We start from the raw sequence: 20,020 nt of genomic DNA, 5'->3' as shown, positions 1-20,020 counted from the left end.
TTACTTATGAAAGCAGCTTCTTGGCAGATACAACATCATTGGTAATCAGAAAGGTTGTTATTCCATGTTATTGACTACCTTAACACCTCCTAATGATTGGCTGTCTCCACCCACCCACTTACCAGGTGATTGGCCGTATGTGTAAGATCATCGACAAGACGTGCCTGTCTCCCACCCCCACCCTGGAGCAGCACCTGATGTGGGACGACATCGCCATCCTGGCCCGCTACATGCTCATGCTGTCCTTCAACAACTCCCTGGACGTGGCCGCCCACCTGCCCTACCTGTTCCACGTGGTCACCCTGCTGGTGGCCACCGGCCCCCTGTCCCTCAGAGCCTCCACGCACGGCCTGGTCATCAACATCATCCACTCCCTCTGCACCTGCTCACAGCTCAACTTCAGCGGTGAGGAAGGACACCTACTGTTCTCTGCAGCTGGACTATACCTCAATGGCTAGCTTCAGTGCTAGCTTTAGGTGTTCTGTTTTAAGCTTCAGTGCTAGCTTTAGGTGTTCTGTTTTAAGCTTCAGTGCTAGCTTTAGGTGTTCTGTTTTAAGCTTCAGTGCTAGCTTTAGGTGTTCTGTTTTAAGCTTCAGTGCTAGCTTTAGGTGTTCTGTTTTAAGCTTCAGTGCTAGCTTTAGGTGTTCTGTTTTGAGATTCAGTGCTGGCTTTAGGTGTTCTGTTTTAAGCTTCAGTGCTAGCTTTAGGTGTTCTGTTTTAAGCTTCAGTGCTAGCTTTAGGTGTTCTGTTTTGAGATTCAGTGCTGGCTTTAGGTGTTCAGTTTTTGAGCTTCAGTGCTGGCTTTAGGTGTTCTGTTTTTAAGCTTCAGTGCTGGCTTTAGGTGTTCTGTTTTGAGATTCAGTGCTGGCTTTAGGTGTTCAGTTTTTGAGCTTCAGTGCTGGCTTTAGGTGTTCTGTTTTTAAGCTTCAGTGCTGGCTTTAGGTGTTCTGTTTTTAAGCTTCAGTGCTGGCTTTAGGTGTTCTGTTTTTAAGCTTCAGTGCTGGCTTTAGGTGTTCTGTTTTTGAGCTTCAGTGCTGGCATAAGGGATTCTGTTTTTAAGCGTCCGTGCTAGCTTTGGTTGATCTTCAGTTGGCTTTAGGTATGCCCCTAAGCTCCTTACCAAGTAAAATACGAATCTGTTATTAGTGAACCATAACATTTTCTTTAGTAGAGCTTGATTTAGCTAGTGTTTGTGTTGAGCTGATTGGTAACGACATCAGCATTCCGGGTTCTCTTTCAGAGGAGCAACAGGTAATCTTCTCCCTTTGTCTTTGTGTCTTCCAGAGGAGACCAAGCAGGTTCTGAGGCTGAGCCTGACTGAGTTCAGTCTGCCAAAGTTCTACCTGCTGTTCGGCATCAGCAAGGTCAAGTCTGCGGCTGTTATAGCCTTCCGATCCAGTTACCGAGAACGCTCCTTCTCCCCCGGCTCTTACGAAAGGGAAACCTTTGCCCTGTCCTCCCTGGAGACGGTCACCGAGGCTCTGCTAGAGATCATGGAGGTGCTGTTACACACACACAAACCATGGGTTGATGGTAACGGTTACCTGATAACCCAGGTCAAGCGAACTGAACAGATAGGCATGTAAAATGTACCAGGCTGCCTAATGACATTTTGTGCCAAAGAACTGCTTCTGTCCTAAAGATAATGTTAATTTAACTGGAATCCTGTTGTATTTGTACACATGCTTTAGCAACCCACAACAGAATACCAAAGTCTAAGAAAGTGTTCCCTTAAATTCCAAATTCCAGAAATATACCAAAACATTCAGTATAACCTGACAGGCTCCAGACTGAAAATATGCCAAAACATTCAGTATAACCCGACAGGCTCCAGACTGAAAATATTCCAAAACATTCAGTATAACCCGACAGGCCTCAGACTGAAAATATACCAAAACATTCAGTATAACCCGACAGGCCCCAGACTGAAAATATACCAAAACATTCAGTATAACCCGACAGGCCTCAGACTGAAAATATACCAAAACATTCAGTATAACCAGACAGGCTCCAGACTGAAAATATACCAAAACATTCAGTATAACCCGACAGGCTCCAGACTGAAAATATACCAAAACATTCAGTATAACCTGACCGGTTACAGGCTGGAAATATGCCAAAACACTCAGTATAACCCGACAGGTTCCAGACTGAAAATATGCCAAAACATTTGTCTGGTAAAGACAAAGCGCATATGTATATCAGAAAACCCTAGTGTGTTCCTGATAACAGATATTGCCTGAATGCACTCTTAAGAAAATACATGCCTTGTAGCTGATGTGTCCCAATAATTATGGAGTTAATATTATTTCTGGCAAACAAGATACATTTCTAAAGATGTTAACTCACTATGTAGTTTATTTAACATAAGCACAAATAGCAGTTGACCAGAAGAATGGGTAGTGATGATTTAAAAATCAAATTTACAATAAATGCGGTCTTAAAAGGCTAACTACGTCTTGTCTCAGATATTTCCTATACATCTAGAGGTCTCTCTACTATTGTATAGCTTTTTTTTTAACAACCCGAAGAAGAAACATTTTGGAAATCTGAAAATTCAACACCACCATCTCTAAGGAATTAAAGACATGTTTTTCAAGAAAGGCTCAGCCTCTTTGGAATCGGTTTAACCCCTTTATAGGCACCTGCATTTGATAGCTTAATGTCAACCTCCACATACACACCCTCACTCACCAATTTATGTATAGTGCCTGAAATACATAGAGCCCAGAAACAAAGCATCCCAGTGTCTGACTGTGTCCTCTGCTGTAGGCCTGCATGCGGGACATCCCAGCGTGTAAGTGGCTGGACCAGTGGACCGACCTGGCTCAGAAGTACGTTCCGTTTTTCCATGAGACAGTTTCACTTTCAGCACTGTTGATAAATGTGCACATCTCAGCCCCATCTATGTTGTCTGCTGGCAGGTTTGCGTTCCAGTACAACCCGTCCCTGCAGCCCAGAGCCCTGGTGGTGTTTGGCTGCATCAGTAAGAGGGTGACCCATGGTCAGATCAAACAGATCATCAGGATCCTCAGCAAGGCCAGCCCCCTGCTCAGCATCGACCGGGTGGGGCTTTACAGAGAGGCTGCCCGTGACCTGTGTGACCTGTGCCACAGTACCTGGCTAGCCACTTCACCTTTCACTTATTTAATGAACACTCAAAGTTACTCTGTTAACATGGCTTAGACTCCTGAATGCCAATATGATGTTTGCATCGATACACACACCCACACACAAACAATGCTGTACATACAAACAATCACACAAACAATCACACACACACCCACACACAAACAATGCTGTACATACAAACAATCACACACACACACACACACACACACACACAAACAATGCTGTACATACAAACAATCACACACACACACCCACACACAAACAATGCTGTACATACAAACAAACAATCACACACACACACACACACAAACAATACTGTACATACAAACAAACAAACAAACAATCACACACACACACACACAAACAATACTGTACAAACAAACAAACAATCACACACACACACACACACACACACACACACAAACAATACTGTACATACAAACAATCACACACACACACACACACACACAAACAATGCTGTACATACAAACAAACAATCACACACACACACACACACAAACAATGCTGTACATACAAACAAACAATCACACACACACACACACACAAACAATGCTGTACATACAAACAAACAAACAATCACACACACACACACACACACACACACACACACACACACACAAACAAACAAACAAACAATCTCACACACACACACAAACAATGCTGTACATACAAACAAACAAACAATCACACACACACACACACACAAACAAACAAACAAACAATCACACACACACACACACAAACAATACTGTACATACAAACAATCACACACACACACACACACACAAACAATACTGTACATACAAACAATCACACACACACACACACACACACAAACAATGCTGTACAAACAAACAATCACACACACACACACACACACACACACACAAACAATGCTGTACAAACAAACAAACAAACAATCACACACACAAACAATACTGTACATACAAACAATCACACACACAAACAGTACTGTAAATAGAAAGAAACAGACACAAAACTACAAACACACACACAAACAATACTGTAGTAGTGCTGAGTGTGTTTTTCCTTACTGTAGCTCATTGTGATGATAGTTTTTCATCCCACCCTTGGCAAGGCCGTCTGTCTGTGCCGTGTGTATGTGCCCCATCTGTATTCTGCAGTGAACAGAGTGTTTGTGAGGGCAACAACCCATTAAGGTCAATGGAGTCTAATGATGCACTAGCTACCATACTGTCTTTTCCACTCTCTCCCTCACTATTCTCACTCTTCCTCCTTGTCTTTACTTCCCCCTTCCCAGTCCAGTGTTGGTCCTCTAATGCCAGCCCCTCCTCTCTCCCTGTGCTTCTTCTACAGGGTCTGGAGAGTTGCTTAAAGGGCCCTGATAACTACAACAGCCAGGTTCTGATTGAGGCCACGGTCATCGCTCTGACCAAGCTGCAGCCTCTTCTCAGTAAGGTACGCCAAACCTCAAGCAGGCTACACATGCAGCCCCTGACCCAATGCTCTGTGTTGCCAGGGTTCTATTCGTCCGCGAAGAACCCAGTTGGTGTGTGATCAGCGAGATGAGCGCTGTGTTGCAAATTCATGGCGGCGTTCCGGTGTGTGATTTGTGACCTCCTGCTGTGCTCCAGGACTCCCCCATGCACAAGGCCGTGTTCTGGGTGGCCGTGGCCGTGCTCCAGCTGGATGAGGTCAGCCTGTTCTCTGCCGGGACGGCCCTGTTGGAGCAGAACCTGCACACCCTGGACACCCTGAGAGTCTTCAATGACAAGGTACGTGCAAGGGGAAGCAGGCGCACTCTCATTCTCCCGTCGTATTCCCAGCATGTGTCTGACAATTTAGCAGATATATTAACTTATAGATCTCTGTCAATCTCCTTTCGCCATCCAGAGTCCAGAGGAGGTGTTCATGGAAATCAGACGTCCTCTAGAGTGGCACTGTAAACAGATGGACCACTTTGTGGGCCTTAATTTTAGCTCCAACTTCAACTTTGCTCTGGTGGGACACCTGCTCAAAGGTAGGACCCAGGGCATTTGACTAAGGTTTCATCGTGTGTGTGAAGAATTGTTCTGTGAAATATTTTGACTCCATGTGATGTTGGTCAAACACTTGGATGAACTGTCGGCATCATAGTACAGATTGACAAGCAAGGTGGCAGCAGGTTTGTTCTGGTGGGGAGGAATATGTTTACTGTACTGTATTTGATCTAGAAGAACCGCATGGAAACTCATAGTGAATCCAACAGCCAAGAGGAGGAAGTGCCAGGAAGTGCCAGCTGGCTTGGAATGTGTAGAAAGAGGAGGGGGGTGGGGTCAACTATAAAAGACACAGTTAAAATATGAAAGAAAAAACGGATTGGTTGCTCTTGTGATCTGAATGTTGGACATCAATATTTCAGCTCTGCATCTAGGCCCTAACAACTTCTCTTGTGAAAGTACTAAAAAATTAACCATTGTTCGATCGATTTCAAGTAACCATTCCATTCCAAATGTGTAAGATGATGTCATTTTGAGGGGTGTAGTCTACGTAGAGACTGGGTGGTTGGAAGACATTGGCCTGGCAGCAGCCACTGATGGGAATCTGTCTTCCCCACTCAGTCAGGGAGTCAAACAGGCTCTATTGACAATGTGTCCTTGTCCAGCAGAAACAAAGAGCTTGGCAGCAGTTGTTGATGTTTTTGCTTATCTCTGCAGGCTTTCCTTGTCACTAGCTGCATATAATTCAGTGTAACTGTCTAGGTCTTGTTGTGTTCTAAAGCTAACCGTGTTGTGTTCACGGGGCCCTGCTAAAATGTACCGAGTCGACAGTGCGTTGAGCGGTGACCTCGTTCCCCTTTGTGTCTGCGTGAAGGCTACAGACACCCATCCCCCGCAACTGTGGCCCGGACGGTCCGCATCCTCCACACGCTGCTGGCCCTGGTTGGGAAGCACCTGAACTGTGACCGGTTTGAGGTGAACACCCAGAGCGTGGCCTACCTGGCAGGTCAGTCTCCCCACACACAAACCCCTACTGACTCACCAGGCCTCCAGCCTGTCAATCAGATGCAGCTAGCTCTCCACACCGCCGATGGGCTTTCTGGGTAGCGCGCCATGCGATGCTTTGAGATACGTGTTTAGTTGAACGGATGCTATGCCCTGTGAGGTACAATCAGGAATTGAGAGGTCTCTCTTCGTGAGGATTTCTGCAGTGATGGGAACGTGTCCAGTGTAGTGTGTTTTTTGTGTGTGTGTGTGTGTGTGTGTGTGTGTGTGAAGCCCTTCTCACCGTGTCAGAGGAGGTGCGTAGCCGTTGCAGTCTGAAACACAGGAAGTCTTTGTTGTTGTCGGAGATGGCTGTGGAGAACGTTCCCATGGATACTTATTCTTTGCACCACCCAGACTCCAACTGCAGGTGAGAGTCACTTGACAGTAAGCTCCATCTGCCATTTATTTTCAGCGTACCTTCCGTCTGTAAATGTCTTGGCTTGTGGTGATCATCTCCCACAGGATGCTCCGAGAGAGCCAGCCATGGGCGTCTCCCAAGGTGTCAGAGAGCTACCTGAATCCCTACTACCCTGCAGTGGGGCAGATCAGCCCCCGGACACGCAAGTCCCTGAGCCTAGACATGGGCCAGCCGTCCCAGGCCAACACCAAGAAGCTGCTAGGTAACCAGAACAATACTGCTTCGTTACACTAAGAACATTGTCGCAGGGCTTCTGTAGCAGTCCTTTACACTTAGACCCCTGTGCCACTGTGGCCCTTCCTGATTAATTCAGGTTGGGGTTTTTTCAGGGGGGGCCCTGCCCCGCACCCTAAACAGAAGTGCCCATCCCTGCCCTTGACCCTCTGGTCAGCATCTACAGTCATTGCCTCATCACTGCCTTTGTGTTGGGTTTCTCCCCAGGCACCAGGAAGAGTTTCGATCACCTGATGTCTGACTGCAAGGCACCAAAGAGGCCAGAGATGGAGTCCGGCAATACCAGCCCACCCAAGGTGAGGCGCGTGGCCGAGAATGACTACGAGATCGAGAGCCAGAGAATGGGCAACTCCCACCTCCGCAAGGTGTCTGTGACTGAGTCCAATGTTCTGTTGGATGAAGAGGTGCTGACCGACCCCAAAGTCCAGGCCCTTCTGCTCACTGTGCTGGTGAGAGGAACACAAACAGACATGCACTCCTCCCTTATGGGTCCTCTGGAAGCAGCAGTTATATATTGTGTGCAGGGTCTGTGTCAGGGGTATAAAACTAATTTAGCCTCACATTTTGCCTTCAACAAGATCGAGGCGGGCTGCAATGAAAATGTCTCCCGAACCAAATCTGCACTTACTAGTACTCTATCCAGCTCTGCCTCATTTTTATTTAGGTCATTATTAGCGAGCTGGACACAGTCAAAAACATTGAATGTTGGTCCATGATGATTGGTATGATTTTTGTTGGTTTTTAGTTATTTCATAGTAGATTATGAAATAAATCAGACTTATTTTCCTATTCCGCCCACAGGCCGGTTTAGGCCGGTTTAGGCCGGTTTAGGCCGGTTTAGGCCGATCTGAGTAGTCATCATGAAGAGATGAATGAAATGCCAGTTAGGAGGGAGAAACAGCTTCCAGCATTTAATGTGGTTCACTCTGTATACTCTCTGTTTTTGTGTCCCAGGCCACCCAGGTCAAGTACACCACAGATGATTTTGACCAAAGGATCCTGTATGAGTACTTAGCTGAAGCTAGCGTTGTCTTCCCAAAAGTCTTTCCAGTCGTGTAAGTAAACATGCCACAACATCTCCTAGGGATTAGCAAACATATACCCTAAAGCAGCATTTTTTGAACCAGGGTTTTTAATTGATTCTGATTTGAAAATGGGTCTTAGGCGAAACCTGCGGTGGCCATTTGTTGCAGTTTTAATAAACAGAGTTCCATATGCAGCTCTATCTTTTAAAAAGTTTAAGCTTGAAAAAAGAACCGGCATATGGTTAATTAGCATTTCTGACAAAAAAGATCATACAAATCTGGTGATCATCTTAAGGTTTCTTATCCAATTTGGTTCTTTCTGGTTGTTTTGGCCCAAAATAGTTGGTTTTAGGAGGAAGTCCAATGGTCTTCTGTCCTGCACTTAGCTAGAGCTGGACTGTTGATCAGTCTAATTATGGGTGTATAACTGCTGCACATTCTGTGAATTATTTGAAGTTGACATCACTGCCTATATTGATTGTCAGGGTATCTCGCTAGCTGCTGTTCAACTGAATGTGTCGTGTGTTCCGTCCTCCCCAGACACAACCTGCTGGACTCTAAGATCAACACGCTGCTGTCCATGTGCCAGGATGCCAACCTGCTGAACCCAGTGCATGGCATTGTCCAGAGCGTGGTCTTCCATGAAGAGTCTCCCCCACAATACCAGCCCTCCTATCTACAGAGTACATATGTTCATCCACAGGACTTCTCGCCCCCTTTCTCTCTACCCATCTGTTCCTCTGTCTCATCCTTCATCTTCTCTGACTGTAATGGAGTGTGTTCTTCTATAGCCGTAAAACTTTGCCAGTGATACTGTCCTCCCTTCATCATACCGCCTCTCCCTCTCTCACACAGGCTTTGGCTTCAACGGACTTTGGAGGTTTGCCGGGCCCTTCTCAAAGGTATGATTCATTGCCCTCATATTTCCCTTCCGTTCTCTTCAAGGCAACGTGGCCTCGCCGGACGAATTCAGCTCGGTAAGCAATTACAGACTTGCTGGGAGTCTGCTGATTGCCCAGAGATTTATTGGAGATCCCTCCCTTTCTCCTTCCCCAGCCTCGGCTCTGTCCACCTCTGTCTTCCTTTTATGGTGGTTCTGAGTAAACACTTCATATTATAAGCACGGTCAGGAAGCAGCTTCTGTCTTGTTCTGTGGTCTTAGAGGTATGAGTTGTTGCCATGCCAGGTTTTACCATGGAGCCATATGGTTTAATTTCCATCTGTTTGTGTCAAAGTGAATGAGAAATTAATAATAAGCTGTGTATTAAATGGAGAAGAGCTGTGTCACTGGCCTGTTGTTAATCCTCTAAGGGCTGTATGTGTAGCCCATGAAAGCTTGTCGGGGCTCCTACGGTCTCTGTTTTCGATGTGTTTAGTGATTCTCCCTCACTCCATTTTCCTTCAATAAACAGAAGTTGTTTATTAGCAAGGGAGTCATGAAACAACATACTCTAGCCTGGCCAGCCACTGAGGATACATTTTTCTTGTGATTTTGCTCATGGAGACATTGGACGGTGAACTTGTTGCCCTGTGTTCACGCCTCTCTCTTTTCACTCTCTCTTTCCCTATTCCTTTCTCTTTCTTTGTGCTCACTATTCCAAACTGTACCTGCTTTTCTGCCTCTCTCTCCTTCCCACCTCTACCTCTCTCCCCCATCTCTGTCCCTGCCTCCATGTCAACCCTTCAGCAAACTCAGATCCCTGACTATGCTGAGCTGATTGTCAAGTTCCTGGAAGCTTTGATTGACAGCTACCTGCCGGGTACAGAGGAGGAGAGGAGCGAAGAGCATCTCCGCACCCCCACCTCCCCCTACCCCCCCGTCACTCAGAGCCAGCTCAGCATCACCGCTAACCTAAACCTGTCCAACTCCATGACCTCCCTGGCCACCTCGCAGCACTCTCCAGGTTAGCAGCACATATACAAGTCTACACAATACTATCTATATTGGTCCATCCAGATTGGCAGCACATTAACAATTCTACACAATACTATCTAAATACGAAATTCTGAAGTCTTGTTCTTGCTGCCGAATGTATATAATGTTCCACCACAGACTTTTATTTTGAAGGCAAAACCGGAGGACCGGAGGTCTTATTGCTGCTGCCAAATCTCTATTGCCTGCATGACGCTAATCCATTGTAGCTATCGAGTTGTGACAGTTAGCTTAGTCCATCGCTCAGACGACGGCTACTTGTTATGTCAATGTGACAGCCACTTACTGGCCGTTCAACGCAAACGTGTGCATGCACAGACGCAGCCAGATACTCTGAACGTGCAGGACTGGACGTTGTTGCTCTGCTCTGATGCTCGTAGGATAGTAAAGTGTGCATGATTCAATGAATCTTTTCATGCTCTGCTCTTTCATTTTTTTCTGCCCGCGGGCTGTCACTGGACTTTTTATTTCGCTTCTCCAATGGTGGAGTTAGCTGTTGTTGTGGTTCTGCAGTGCTAGCATTAGCATACTCCTTGAACTCTGCCCTATGTTGTCTAACGACATTTTATCAAATTGCTTGCGTTAAATTAGCGTTTTTTCTTTCTTCCTCGATAATTTAGCCGAGCAGAACTTACACTCTACTTGTGTCATTGCTGGCATCTCCGTCTTTCCGCTCTACCAATTTGAGTTATATATTCTATACTTAGGCGGCCAGAGGCGACACAACCATCGAGTTTCACTTAATGTTTCCATGACGTGGTATCGGCATATTTCTACGAGTACGAGTACATGAGCCCAGTATCGGCCTGCTACTGGTATCGGGTATAAGTACATTACTTTACCAGTGGCCTCCAACTGTAAACTATTGAATTTGTTAATTTTTCTAGATAGAAACTCTCTGTTGGAGGATTGTCAGACTGAATCTGAAACAAATTAAAGACCACCAAGCATTTCTACAGAAGTTAGAGATTTTGTAATTCAAATGCATATATTTGCAAATGTGTACGAAATATCAAACTTTTTGGATACAAAATAATATCCAAGTGTTTGGATATGCCAGTGAGCGCAGTTGTATCAATAATTAGTGGAAGCTGCCCCAAACCACCCAGTCACTGCAAAGAGAAGGCTGGCCCTCAAAACACAGAACTCAAACGAGGAGACTTCAGAAGCCCCAGAATGTTTGGGATTGAGACTTTTTTTTTGGTCAACTGAGATTCGACCGATGTCAGGACTAATCATATAATCAAAACAAATAAGAAACAAGTAAGTCAAGAGGTATTGACAAGATAACCGGAAATGGGGGGAAAAAAGAGTTCCTATCCTGACTCTCAGCTGCTGGCCTTCCCAGATTCTGCCGCTTGAATACTAAATGCGATGGCCTGCAGTACAAAAATCACCTTGGTACCTATTTGAGCATCGAAAGCTGTGTAAAAATGAAAAATGATGTTTAACCTGCAAACCGACAGAGTACTTAAATGAAACCGCACGGGCTGGGGAGTTGTCTGTATTCCGGAACTGCAGACGACCGATATCCACTGCGGGGAAATGTGCTTATTAAAGATTTTTTAATTCAGCATGTTCATGAAAGCGTAACCACACCTGGAAGAGCAGTATATATATATATTTTTTACTATATTCCATGTTGTAGAATAATAGATAAAGCATCCTAACTGTGAAATAGCACACATGAAATCATGTGGTAACCAAAATAGTGTTAAACAAGTAAAACACTGATTCTTCAAAGCAGCCATAATTTGCCATGCTTACAGCTTTGCATACTGCTGGCATTCTCTGAACCAGCTTCATAAGGTAGGTACCTGCATTTCACTTAATAGGTGTGCCTGGTTAAAAGGTACTTGATGAAGCTGGTTGAGAGAATGCAGAGAGCGTGCAGTCACTCTTTCAAAGTCACTTAGATCCTTTCCTGTTGCCATTTTGATCCATGATGGAGGTCAACTGGGCCTGCTCAGTATTTGTATATATGCCAAAGACCATGATAGGATGTTAACTGCTTAATTGTATCATGCAGTACATCTGTATGGAAGCATCTGCATTTATGTTCCTCTACCCATTTATTCAGATTTTCCTTTAATTTGTCACCTGTCTATATATCCCCCTATAGAAAGCTTACTACACAAGCAAATTAGTCATCTTTGAACAAGGTTTTAGAAAAGGGAAACTTAAAAACCCACAACTGACATTTCTCACCACAATGAATTGGCGCAACGTCTGTGACAGCGTGATCCTGCTCTCCCTGAGTGAGAGGGTTGTGTGCACACAAGTTCATTAATTACAGTTGTGCTCAAAAGTTTGCATACCCTTGGAGAATTGGTAATATATGTACCATATGGAAAGAAAACACGACTGAGCAGGCAAAACATTTCTTGTATTTCTTATGGGATTCACGTTCACCTGTAGTTCATAACAGAATGCACAATCATAAAACAAAACATGGAAAAAAATGAACTGACCCCTGTTCAAAAGTCTGCATACCCTTAATGCTGTGTATTGCCCCCTTTAGCATCAATGACAGCATGCAGTCTTTTCTAATAGTCTATGAGGCCCCAAATTCTTGCAGGTGGTATAGCTGCCCATTCGTCTTGGCAAAATGCCTCCAGGTCATGCAAAGTCTTTGGTAGTCTTGCATGAACTGCACGTTTGAGATCTCTCCGGAGTGGCTCAATGATATTAAGGTCAGGAACCTGTGATGTTAATAACATAAATGTACAGCCCTGTGGTGTAGTGGTTAATGACACAGTCTTTCATGTGGGTGACCCGGGTTTGAACCTCAAGAAGTCAGCAACAATCTTCACTTTCTATTGCAGACCGGCTGAACTAGGCTTGGCTGGTTTCTTGTTTTCCTGAGTATCCTATATTTCTCCTGAGGTTACCTGTGGGTTTTTCTTTGTATCCCAAACAATTCTTCTGGCAATTTTGGCTGAAATCTTTCTTGGTCTACCTGACCTTGGCTTGGTTTTAAGAGATCCCTGAATTTTCCACTTCTCAATAAGTGATTGAACAGTACTGACTGGAATTTGCAAGGCTTTTGATATCTTTTTATACCCTTTCCCATTATTATTAAGTTCCAAACCTTGTTAAGCAGGTCTTTTGACAGTTCTTTTCACCGCTCCCCATGGCTCAGTATCTAACCTGCTCAGTGCATCCATGTGAGAGCTAACAAACTCATTGACAATTTATTCACAGACACTAAATGCAATTTAAAAAGCCACAAATGTGGGTGGGAAATTCACCTTTAATTGACATTTACATATGTGTGTGTCACCTTGTGTGTCTGTAACAAGGCCAAACATTCTAGGGTATGTAAACTTTTGACCAGGGCCATTTGGGTGATTTCTGTTTTCATTATGATTTAAAAAGGAGCCAAACAACTGTGATAATAAATGGCTTCATATGATTACTCTCCTTAAATGTAAAATTTTATTTTTTTTTGCATGATCAGTCATATTTTCAAAATTAATGCCAACATTTCTGCCAGGGTATGCAACATTTTGAGCACAACTGTACATGAAGATATTCATGAATTTAGACACATTTTGTAAATGTGTTGTTATTCCCCTTTTAAACAAGCCAACTTGTTATTGCTCAGATGCTGCAAGGCTACTTACCTACCAGTTATGATGATAGTTGAGTCATACCAATAAAAGGTTTTCTGTGGCCAGGTTATTTTTCCGTCCTGTTGCACTTTTATTTCTAGCGCTCACACTAGCTTTCTCTGCATCTAAAACTGTCATTGTTGCTGTACACTAAATAATCAAATTTAGCAAGATTTCAAATAAGCATTGTACAATAGCGTCAATGTGTTACAAGCCCTCAATTACATTTCACAAATGCTTTATATGTAGTGTTTGAAATATGCAGGGAGTTATAGAAGTATGAAGTACTCAGTTACTGCCACCAAACATTTTGTTTGTAGCAAGTCACTATTGTCTGTGCTTTCTTGCTTGCAGCAATTAACAGTAACCCATTCGCTCTCTTTCCCGGTCTGGTCTGGGTATAACATCTCCATCATGCTCTACTCGCTGGGTTATGGTGCTGTAGTCTATAGACGCTCCCCAACTCTGTCCCACCACAAGCCGTTGGACGAGACGACACCACCGAAAACATCTGGTACAAATCACAACCATAGAGCATCCCTGGGCTGCTAACGCTAGCCCCAGCTAAGCCTATGGTTGCAAACTGTGGTAATCCGCATCACCTGTCCATCTGTGCTACTGTTTTCTCACTTGGCTGCTTTTTGAATCCCCTGGCTAATAGCAGTTCTAGTGGTCAGTTTTAGAAAACCATGCACTACCGTTCAAAAGTTCGGAGTCACTTAGAAATGTTCTTGTTTTCCATGAAATGAGTTTGAATAGCAAATATAGCAAAATGAATAGGAAATATAATCAATCAATCAGATATATTTTATGAAGCCCTTTTTACATCAGCACTTAGCCTGAAACTCCAGAGAGCAAGCAACAACATAGTTGATGCACAGTGGCTAGGGAAACCTAGAAAGGGGGGTGGCCAGTCCCCTTCTGGCTGTGCAGGGTAAACATTTTAAGAGAACAAATTGTAATCATTAATAAGTGCATGTGGGCTGTGTCCAGAGTCTGTAAAGCATAATCCAAGTCAGCAGCATGACCAGATGGACAGGGACAATCAGGGGGGTGGAATGGTCAGTGGGAGTGGCATCCAAATTGTCAGGTATCGTCAGCTACTTGATCTGCAACTCAACCAGGAGGACTTTGGACAGGGACAGCTACAAGTCTTTGGGCCTAGTAGTCCTGAGGTGTGGTCCATAGGCTCATGTCCTCCAGAGTTTAAACAGAGCAGGACATAAGGAACATTTTGAGAGCGCATTCCTTAGATTTACAAAGAATTTAAAAAGGAGGAGGATAACTGACCCAAATCCCCCAGCCCAATAATGTAGTGGGTGTAAGCCTTGGGGCTCAGAATAGTCATTGACGAGGTCAGAAATAATTATATTTAATTGAAATATTGTGTCCTTCAAATTTTGCTTTCATGAAAGAATCCTCCATTTGCAGCAATTACAGCCTGGTAGACCTTTAGCATTCATTTGTTGAAGTAACCTGACGAGATTTCACCTTATACTAGCACCTCCCATGATTTGGATTGGCTTGATGGGCACTTCTTACATACCATATGATCGAGCTGCTCCCACAACAGCTCAATAGGATTGAGATCAGGTGACTGTGCTGGCCACTCCATTGTAGACAGAATAGAGCTGACTGCTTCTTCCCTGAATAGTTCTTGCACAGTTTGAAGCTGTGCTTTGGGTCATTGTCTGTTTGTAGGAGAAAATAGGCTCCAATCAAATGCCATCCACAAGCTATGGAATGGCATTGCAAAATGGAGTGATAGCCTTCCTTCTTCATGATCCCCTTTACCCTGTACAAATCTCCCTCTTTACCACCTCCAAAGCACCCCCAGACCATCACATTGCCTCCACCATGCTTGACAGATGGCATCAAGCACTCCTCAAGCATCTTTTCATTTGGTCTGTCTCACAAATGTTCTTCTTTGTGATCCATAACACAGACAAACTGTGTTATGTCTGTGTCATTTTTCTGTCCATAACATCTCAAACTTAGATTTGTCTGTCCTTTTTTCACTGTGTTCTTTTCTCCATCTTAATTATTTTCTTTTTATTGATCATTTAGCTTTTTAAAATCATTAATTTGGATTAGCAAACACAACATGCCATTGGAACAAAGGACTGTTGGTTGCTGATAATGGACTTCTGTAGATATTCTGACTATGTAGATATTCACTTAAAAATCAGCTGTTTCCAGCTTCAATAGTAATTTACAACATTAACAATGTCTGCACTGTATGTATGATCAATTTGATGTTATTTTATTTCACAAAATAAAGTGACCCCAAACATTTGAATAGTAATGTAGGTGTTTGTTTTGTTATTGGTTCTGAAAATGGAGTAGAAGTAATATCATTTTAAGTTACCCACAGTCTACATTTCAACTTTTCATAAAACACCTTATTGTCTTTGCATTACACAAATTCTAATACATTTTAACTGTCTGTATCGGCACCAAATTTAACCTAATTGAAATATCCTAATTTCATGCCAATGCTGAAGATTTATCTGGCTGTCAGTTTATATATTTTTTCCATTTAGTGCATATTCTGCTCTCATCTCCCTGTTTTTCCATCTGTTGCTCTTGTTTTATTTAGTATCACATCTTTCTCTATGTTGATATGGTCATTCATTCCTTTTTTCCTCTTTCCATGCTTCTCTCTGTGAAGCCTCTCTGCCTTGCTCTAAGTCAGCTGTTTTTGCACAACATCACCTCCTTGTCCCAGGTACTCTTCCTCTTTGCCCTTATGACTCAAGAGGTTAAGCAAGGTCAAACACTGTAACCCTTAGTAAATCAACACTAACATAACTATTATAATGTCAGCAAATTTAAGTGAGATGCCCACTGACTGTAACCAGTAGCAAAAAAAAGATAAAGGTTATTAATCTTAGTTTACTGGTGTGGGTATCGGATAAAAATACGGGGCTCAGGGCCAAATAAAAGTGATCCCTGTCTGAAAATGTAGAGAAAGCTAGAGATGTAGAGTTCATTCACAGTGAGAATACGCCCTTAAGTTTCACCTGTAGACCAACGCTGTGACACATCGCCATCTGCTGTTCACGAGTGGTATTGAATCTTTGTAATAGAATGACATACCCCATTCTGATCTCTTCTCTATCCAGGTGTGGACAAGGAGAATGTGCAGCTCTCCCCCAGTGCGGCGCTGTCCTCCGGCGGACGAACCCGCCATGGCTCCGCCAGTCAGGTGCAGAAACAGCGCAGCGCAGGCAGCTTCAAGAGGCCTAGCATCAAGAAGATAGTATGAGACAAAGAAATAGAAAGAACAAACGAGTCAATGATGGAGAGAACAATAGCCATCCGAAAGGCCCCTCCTGGCTCACCGTGCCAGACATGCTGCACTCTTTTTTTGCCCTTATTAGTTTTGTTAATGGATTGCCCAACTTGACGGTCAGTGTTGTATGGAGAAGTAGCTGCGCTTGTCACTGTGTTTTCATTTGATTGTTGGGAAAAGATTGCTTTGGGTGGATGTTATTTGCATACAAAAACATGATCCAGGAGTTTATTTTATTTTAGCCTTTAGAAAGCACTGAAATGGTCAAGATGGGGGACATCAGTCTGAAATTATTAGGTATTTCTGTAGTTAGCTTTGTGTTTGCTCTTTGCCTATAGAATTCTCCATTAATCTAGATAGGAGTTCAATAGAGTTTAATCTGTTCAGTGTAAGAACTGGTCATTTGCATGTCACTGATGTATAAATCTGAAGTGGTTCCTCTCATCAGATAGAGCGATGAGGGAATGACCGTTGGCCCGCAGTGGGACAAATAGAGAGGAACTGCACTGGGCCAACATTTTACTGATTATCTCATTGTTCAAACATTTCAATATAAGTTTTGGTTCCCAAAACAATATACTGATATATACATTGAGATTGTGAACAGTGTGGACAACATTTTGTAGACTTACCATTTGCCAAAGTTTCTTAAGTGTTATTTAGAAGAAAAATGCAAGAGCGAATTGATTTATTGCACAAGAACACTTCACAAAATAGGCATTTCGCTAAAGGAAATATGCAAATACTTGCTAGAATGCGCCAATAGGATCTTGCTAATTCGTGCTTGGCTCTGCCACATTCTTGCTTGTTTTACCCACTTGGCTGTTCTAGCCTCCCATTGGAGAAGACAGACTGTGGTGTACTCTGGGGTAGTTATACAAATCTGATGTTTAGTGACTGTTGCATTATCTGACATAGGAAGATGACATGGCGAATCAATGTGGGCATCCATGTTGGACCATGATGACATCATTGTGCCCAGGGGGAAACGTTTGAGATTTTGGACGTGTAAACTGAAGGACAGCCTCTTGCCTCAGCTCCAACTCCATGATCTACGTCCAAACCAAGCCTTCACACAGCAAGGCTACAGCAGCCCGTGACCGTCGTGTTGTCAGCAAAACCGTCAAGCCACAGTCTTGAAACCTGGATTTGGATGCACATCATGCCATTCAGATTTTTTCCAGTTGTATACATATTTATGTATATAGATGTATAGAACGGATATATATATAACTAATCCTATGAATAATAATAATTGAGATGTTCCTCACACAGTTTGGGTTGTTGTTTTATCCATGGTGTGCCTTTGTCAGGGGTTTCTGACATGTATATTAACGTGTAAAATAAACTGATGCCTTGCTCCGGAAAAGAACAGGTACTAATTATATAGAAACTAACGTGTTCACTCTGTGTGTTGACTTCAGAGCTGCCAGTGTAAACTGTAAGGATCATCTAATATACAATCACCAGTATACCCTGCTGCCTAAAATGATTTATCCTGTACAGCTAAATAGTCCGCACTAAATATTGAAGTTATTATTTTATAAACATTTACCATGTAAGAATAAGAACTTCAAAACACTAGACAGAACTGCACACGTGTAAATGTTGAAATGTATTTTATTGATTTGCATAATTGTTTTCTGTGTATTGCATTGGTTTACCATTTAGAATGTGGCTTAATGTTTTGTTACATATATACAAAACGTTGTTATAACCCATCAGTAATAGCAACTGTATGAATACTGAAAACACTATGAAGATACTGAAACCAGTTGGTTTTGATCAGAGTTTAAATCTACCACCTGTATTTGATCCTGTGACAGTCAGATTCACATTTTGATATGGTAAGATGCCAATACATTTCCTTGTTTGCTTGTTCACACAGGTGTTTGGTTGAATAATGTTTATGGTTGAATTGTTGCTGGTAGCCAAATGAAAGATGAGGAAAATGAGGGTGGCTATTACTTTGTTTTTGGAAGGTTTATCTTCCGGTGAAGAAACGCTTATTTACTTCCTTCCCATTAATTTCGATCCTGACCTTACCATTTTTGCTGATCGGTAAGGTTATAGCTTTAATGGTGGAAGCTTCACCATTGCACTGCATGTACCTATTCAGTTTCTATACCCTTTGGATCTGCAAATGGAAGGGTTAAGGTCCAGGGGAGTTGAGGGAACGGCTTTTCCTAGTGTCATTGGGACCGGACCTTAATCCCAGACGCCCTCAGAGAAGATCCAGGGACACTGCACCAAAGACTATCTTGCACTATGGGAAAGGACAATGATGCTATCCATCCATTCAAAATGTGTTATAGAAATGTTTAATTCTGACTTCAGCTGGTATGTGTATGAATGTTGTTTCTCTAGGTGGATTCTTTGTATTTGATTTTCCAGTATGTTTTCACTCTGCAGCTTCAACAGCATTGTCTTCTAACAGGAGAGCCCACAAAGCCTCCCATATACACCAGTGTTGAGCTTTAGACTGAACTTCCATTTGTCCCTTTTTAGGTTGCTTAACCTCTGGTACCAGATTCCTAACACTCCTGAAAAGTAAAACCAGAGTCCTTGGTAATGTTTAAATGTTAGATCCATACATTTGGCCAAATTGTTTTCATTTTGTGAAATGGCATGAGTTAAGTACTTGTTGATATGTTGAAATTGTCTATGCTACAACCAATGTTCTCTCAGTATATTTATTAAAAATGCAAGTGTGTTTTACCACCCTGGAAAAAAGTTTTAAAAACTGCATAAAGGCATTATTAGGAATAAGGAAATAAAAATGAAATGGAGGTAACGTTCAGAAGTTGAACAACCTAAAATATGTCATGCTTTTATTAGTTAGTTTTTTATATTATGCACATTCAAATGTCTCTCTGGAGTGTTGGTCAAATTTGTTTACGTGGTGTTTGTGTTTATTCACCTCAAAATATTTTGTTTACAATTGGAAAAAATATGTATATTTACTACATTGTAAATACTTGTGATGATAATGTATACTTTTGCTTTTTGTAAAGCTGTTAGTTACTCTATAATGTATACCATATACATTTAATTATTCCTGTATTAGTAATAAAAAGGTTCTCTCCACTTAAGTGATTATTTATTTACACAGTCCCAAGTTACGGCGTATTAGAAACTTAGAAGCGTGTAGAATAACCTAGGCTTTATTCCTCTTTTCACGTACAGTACATTTGTTGGAACATGAAGTCCTACATGTGCTCAAGTGCTTCGGAACACATACCAACATCTGCTAGCTTGGTATGCTTGCTTATATTAAAGTTAGCCAACTTGCGTAACATTGTCATTATGTATGACTGTAACCATATTGGCAAGATAAAAG

The 20,020-nt window shown here is 42.7% G+C and overlaps 1 protein-coding gene across 1 annotated transcript in view; it reads left to right on the top strand.

Moving 5' to 3' along the window:
- nf1a (neurofibromin 1a) overlaps positions 1 to 17,699 on the top strand; it is a 79,643-nt gene extending 61,944 nt beyond the window's left edge. The window contains 16 exon segments of the mRNA XM_034291578.1: positions 126 to 405; positions 1,285 to 1,499; positions 2,773 to 2,834; positions 2,925 to 3,066; positions 4,492 to 4,593; positions 4,770 to 4,910; positions 5,029 to 5,155; positions 5,989 to 6,120; positions 6,393 to 6,528; positions 6,624 to 6,781; positions 7,021 to 7,262; positions 7,768 to 7,868; positions 8,379 to 8,521; positions 8,694 to 8,740; positions 9,526 to 9,742; positions 16,511 to 17,699. Of these exon segments, the coding sequence (XP_034147469.1) occupies positions 126 to 405; positions 1,285 to 1,499; positions 2,773 to 2,834; positions 2,925 to 3,066; positions 4,492 to 4,593; positions 4,770 to 4,910; positions 5,029 to 5,155; positions 5,989 to 6,120; positions 6,393 to 6,528; positions 6,624 to 6,781; positions 7,021 to 7,262; positions 7,768 to 7,868; positions 8,379 to 8,521; positions 8,694 to 8,740; positions 9,526 to 9,742; positions 16,511 to 16,653 (2,388 nt within the window). The 3' untranslated portion in view covers positions 16,654 to 17,699.
- Positions 17,700 to 20,020: the final 2,321 nt, after the last annotated feature.

Source organism: Esox lucius, chromosome 1, assembly GCF_011004845.1.
Source record: "Esox lucius isolate fEsoLuc1 chromosome 1, fEsoLuc1.pri, whole genome shotgun sequence".
Classification (NCBI taxonomy): Eukaryota; Metazoa; Chordata; class Actinopteri; order Esociformes; family Esocidae; genus Esox; species Esox lucius.
The sequence above is the reverse complement of the archived record's forward strand: the minus strand, read 5'-3'. Positions and strand labels throughout refer to the sequence as shown.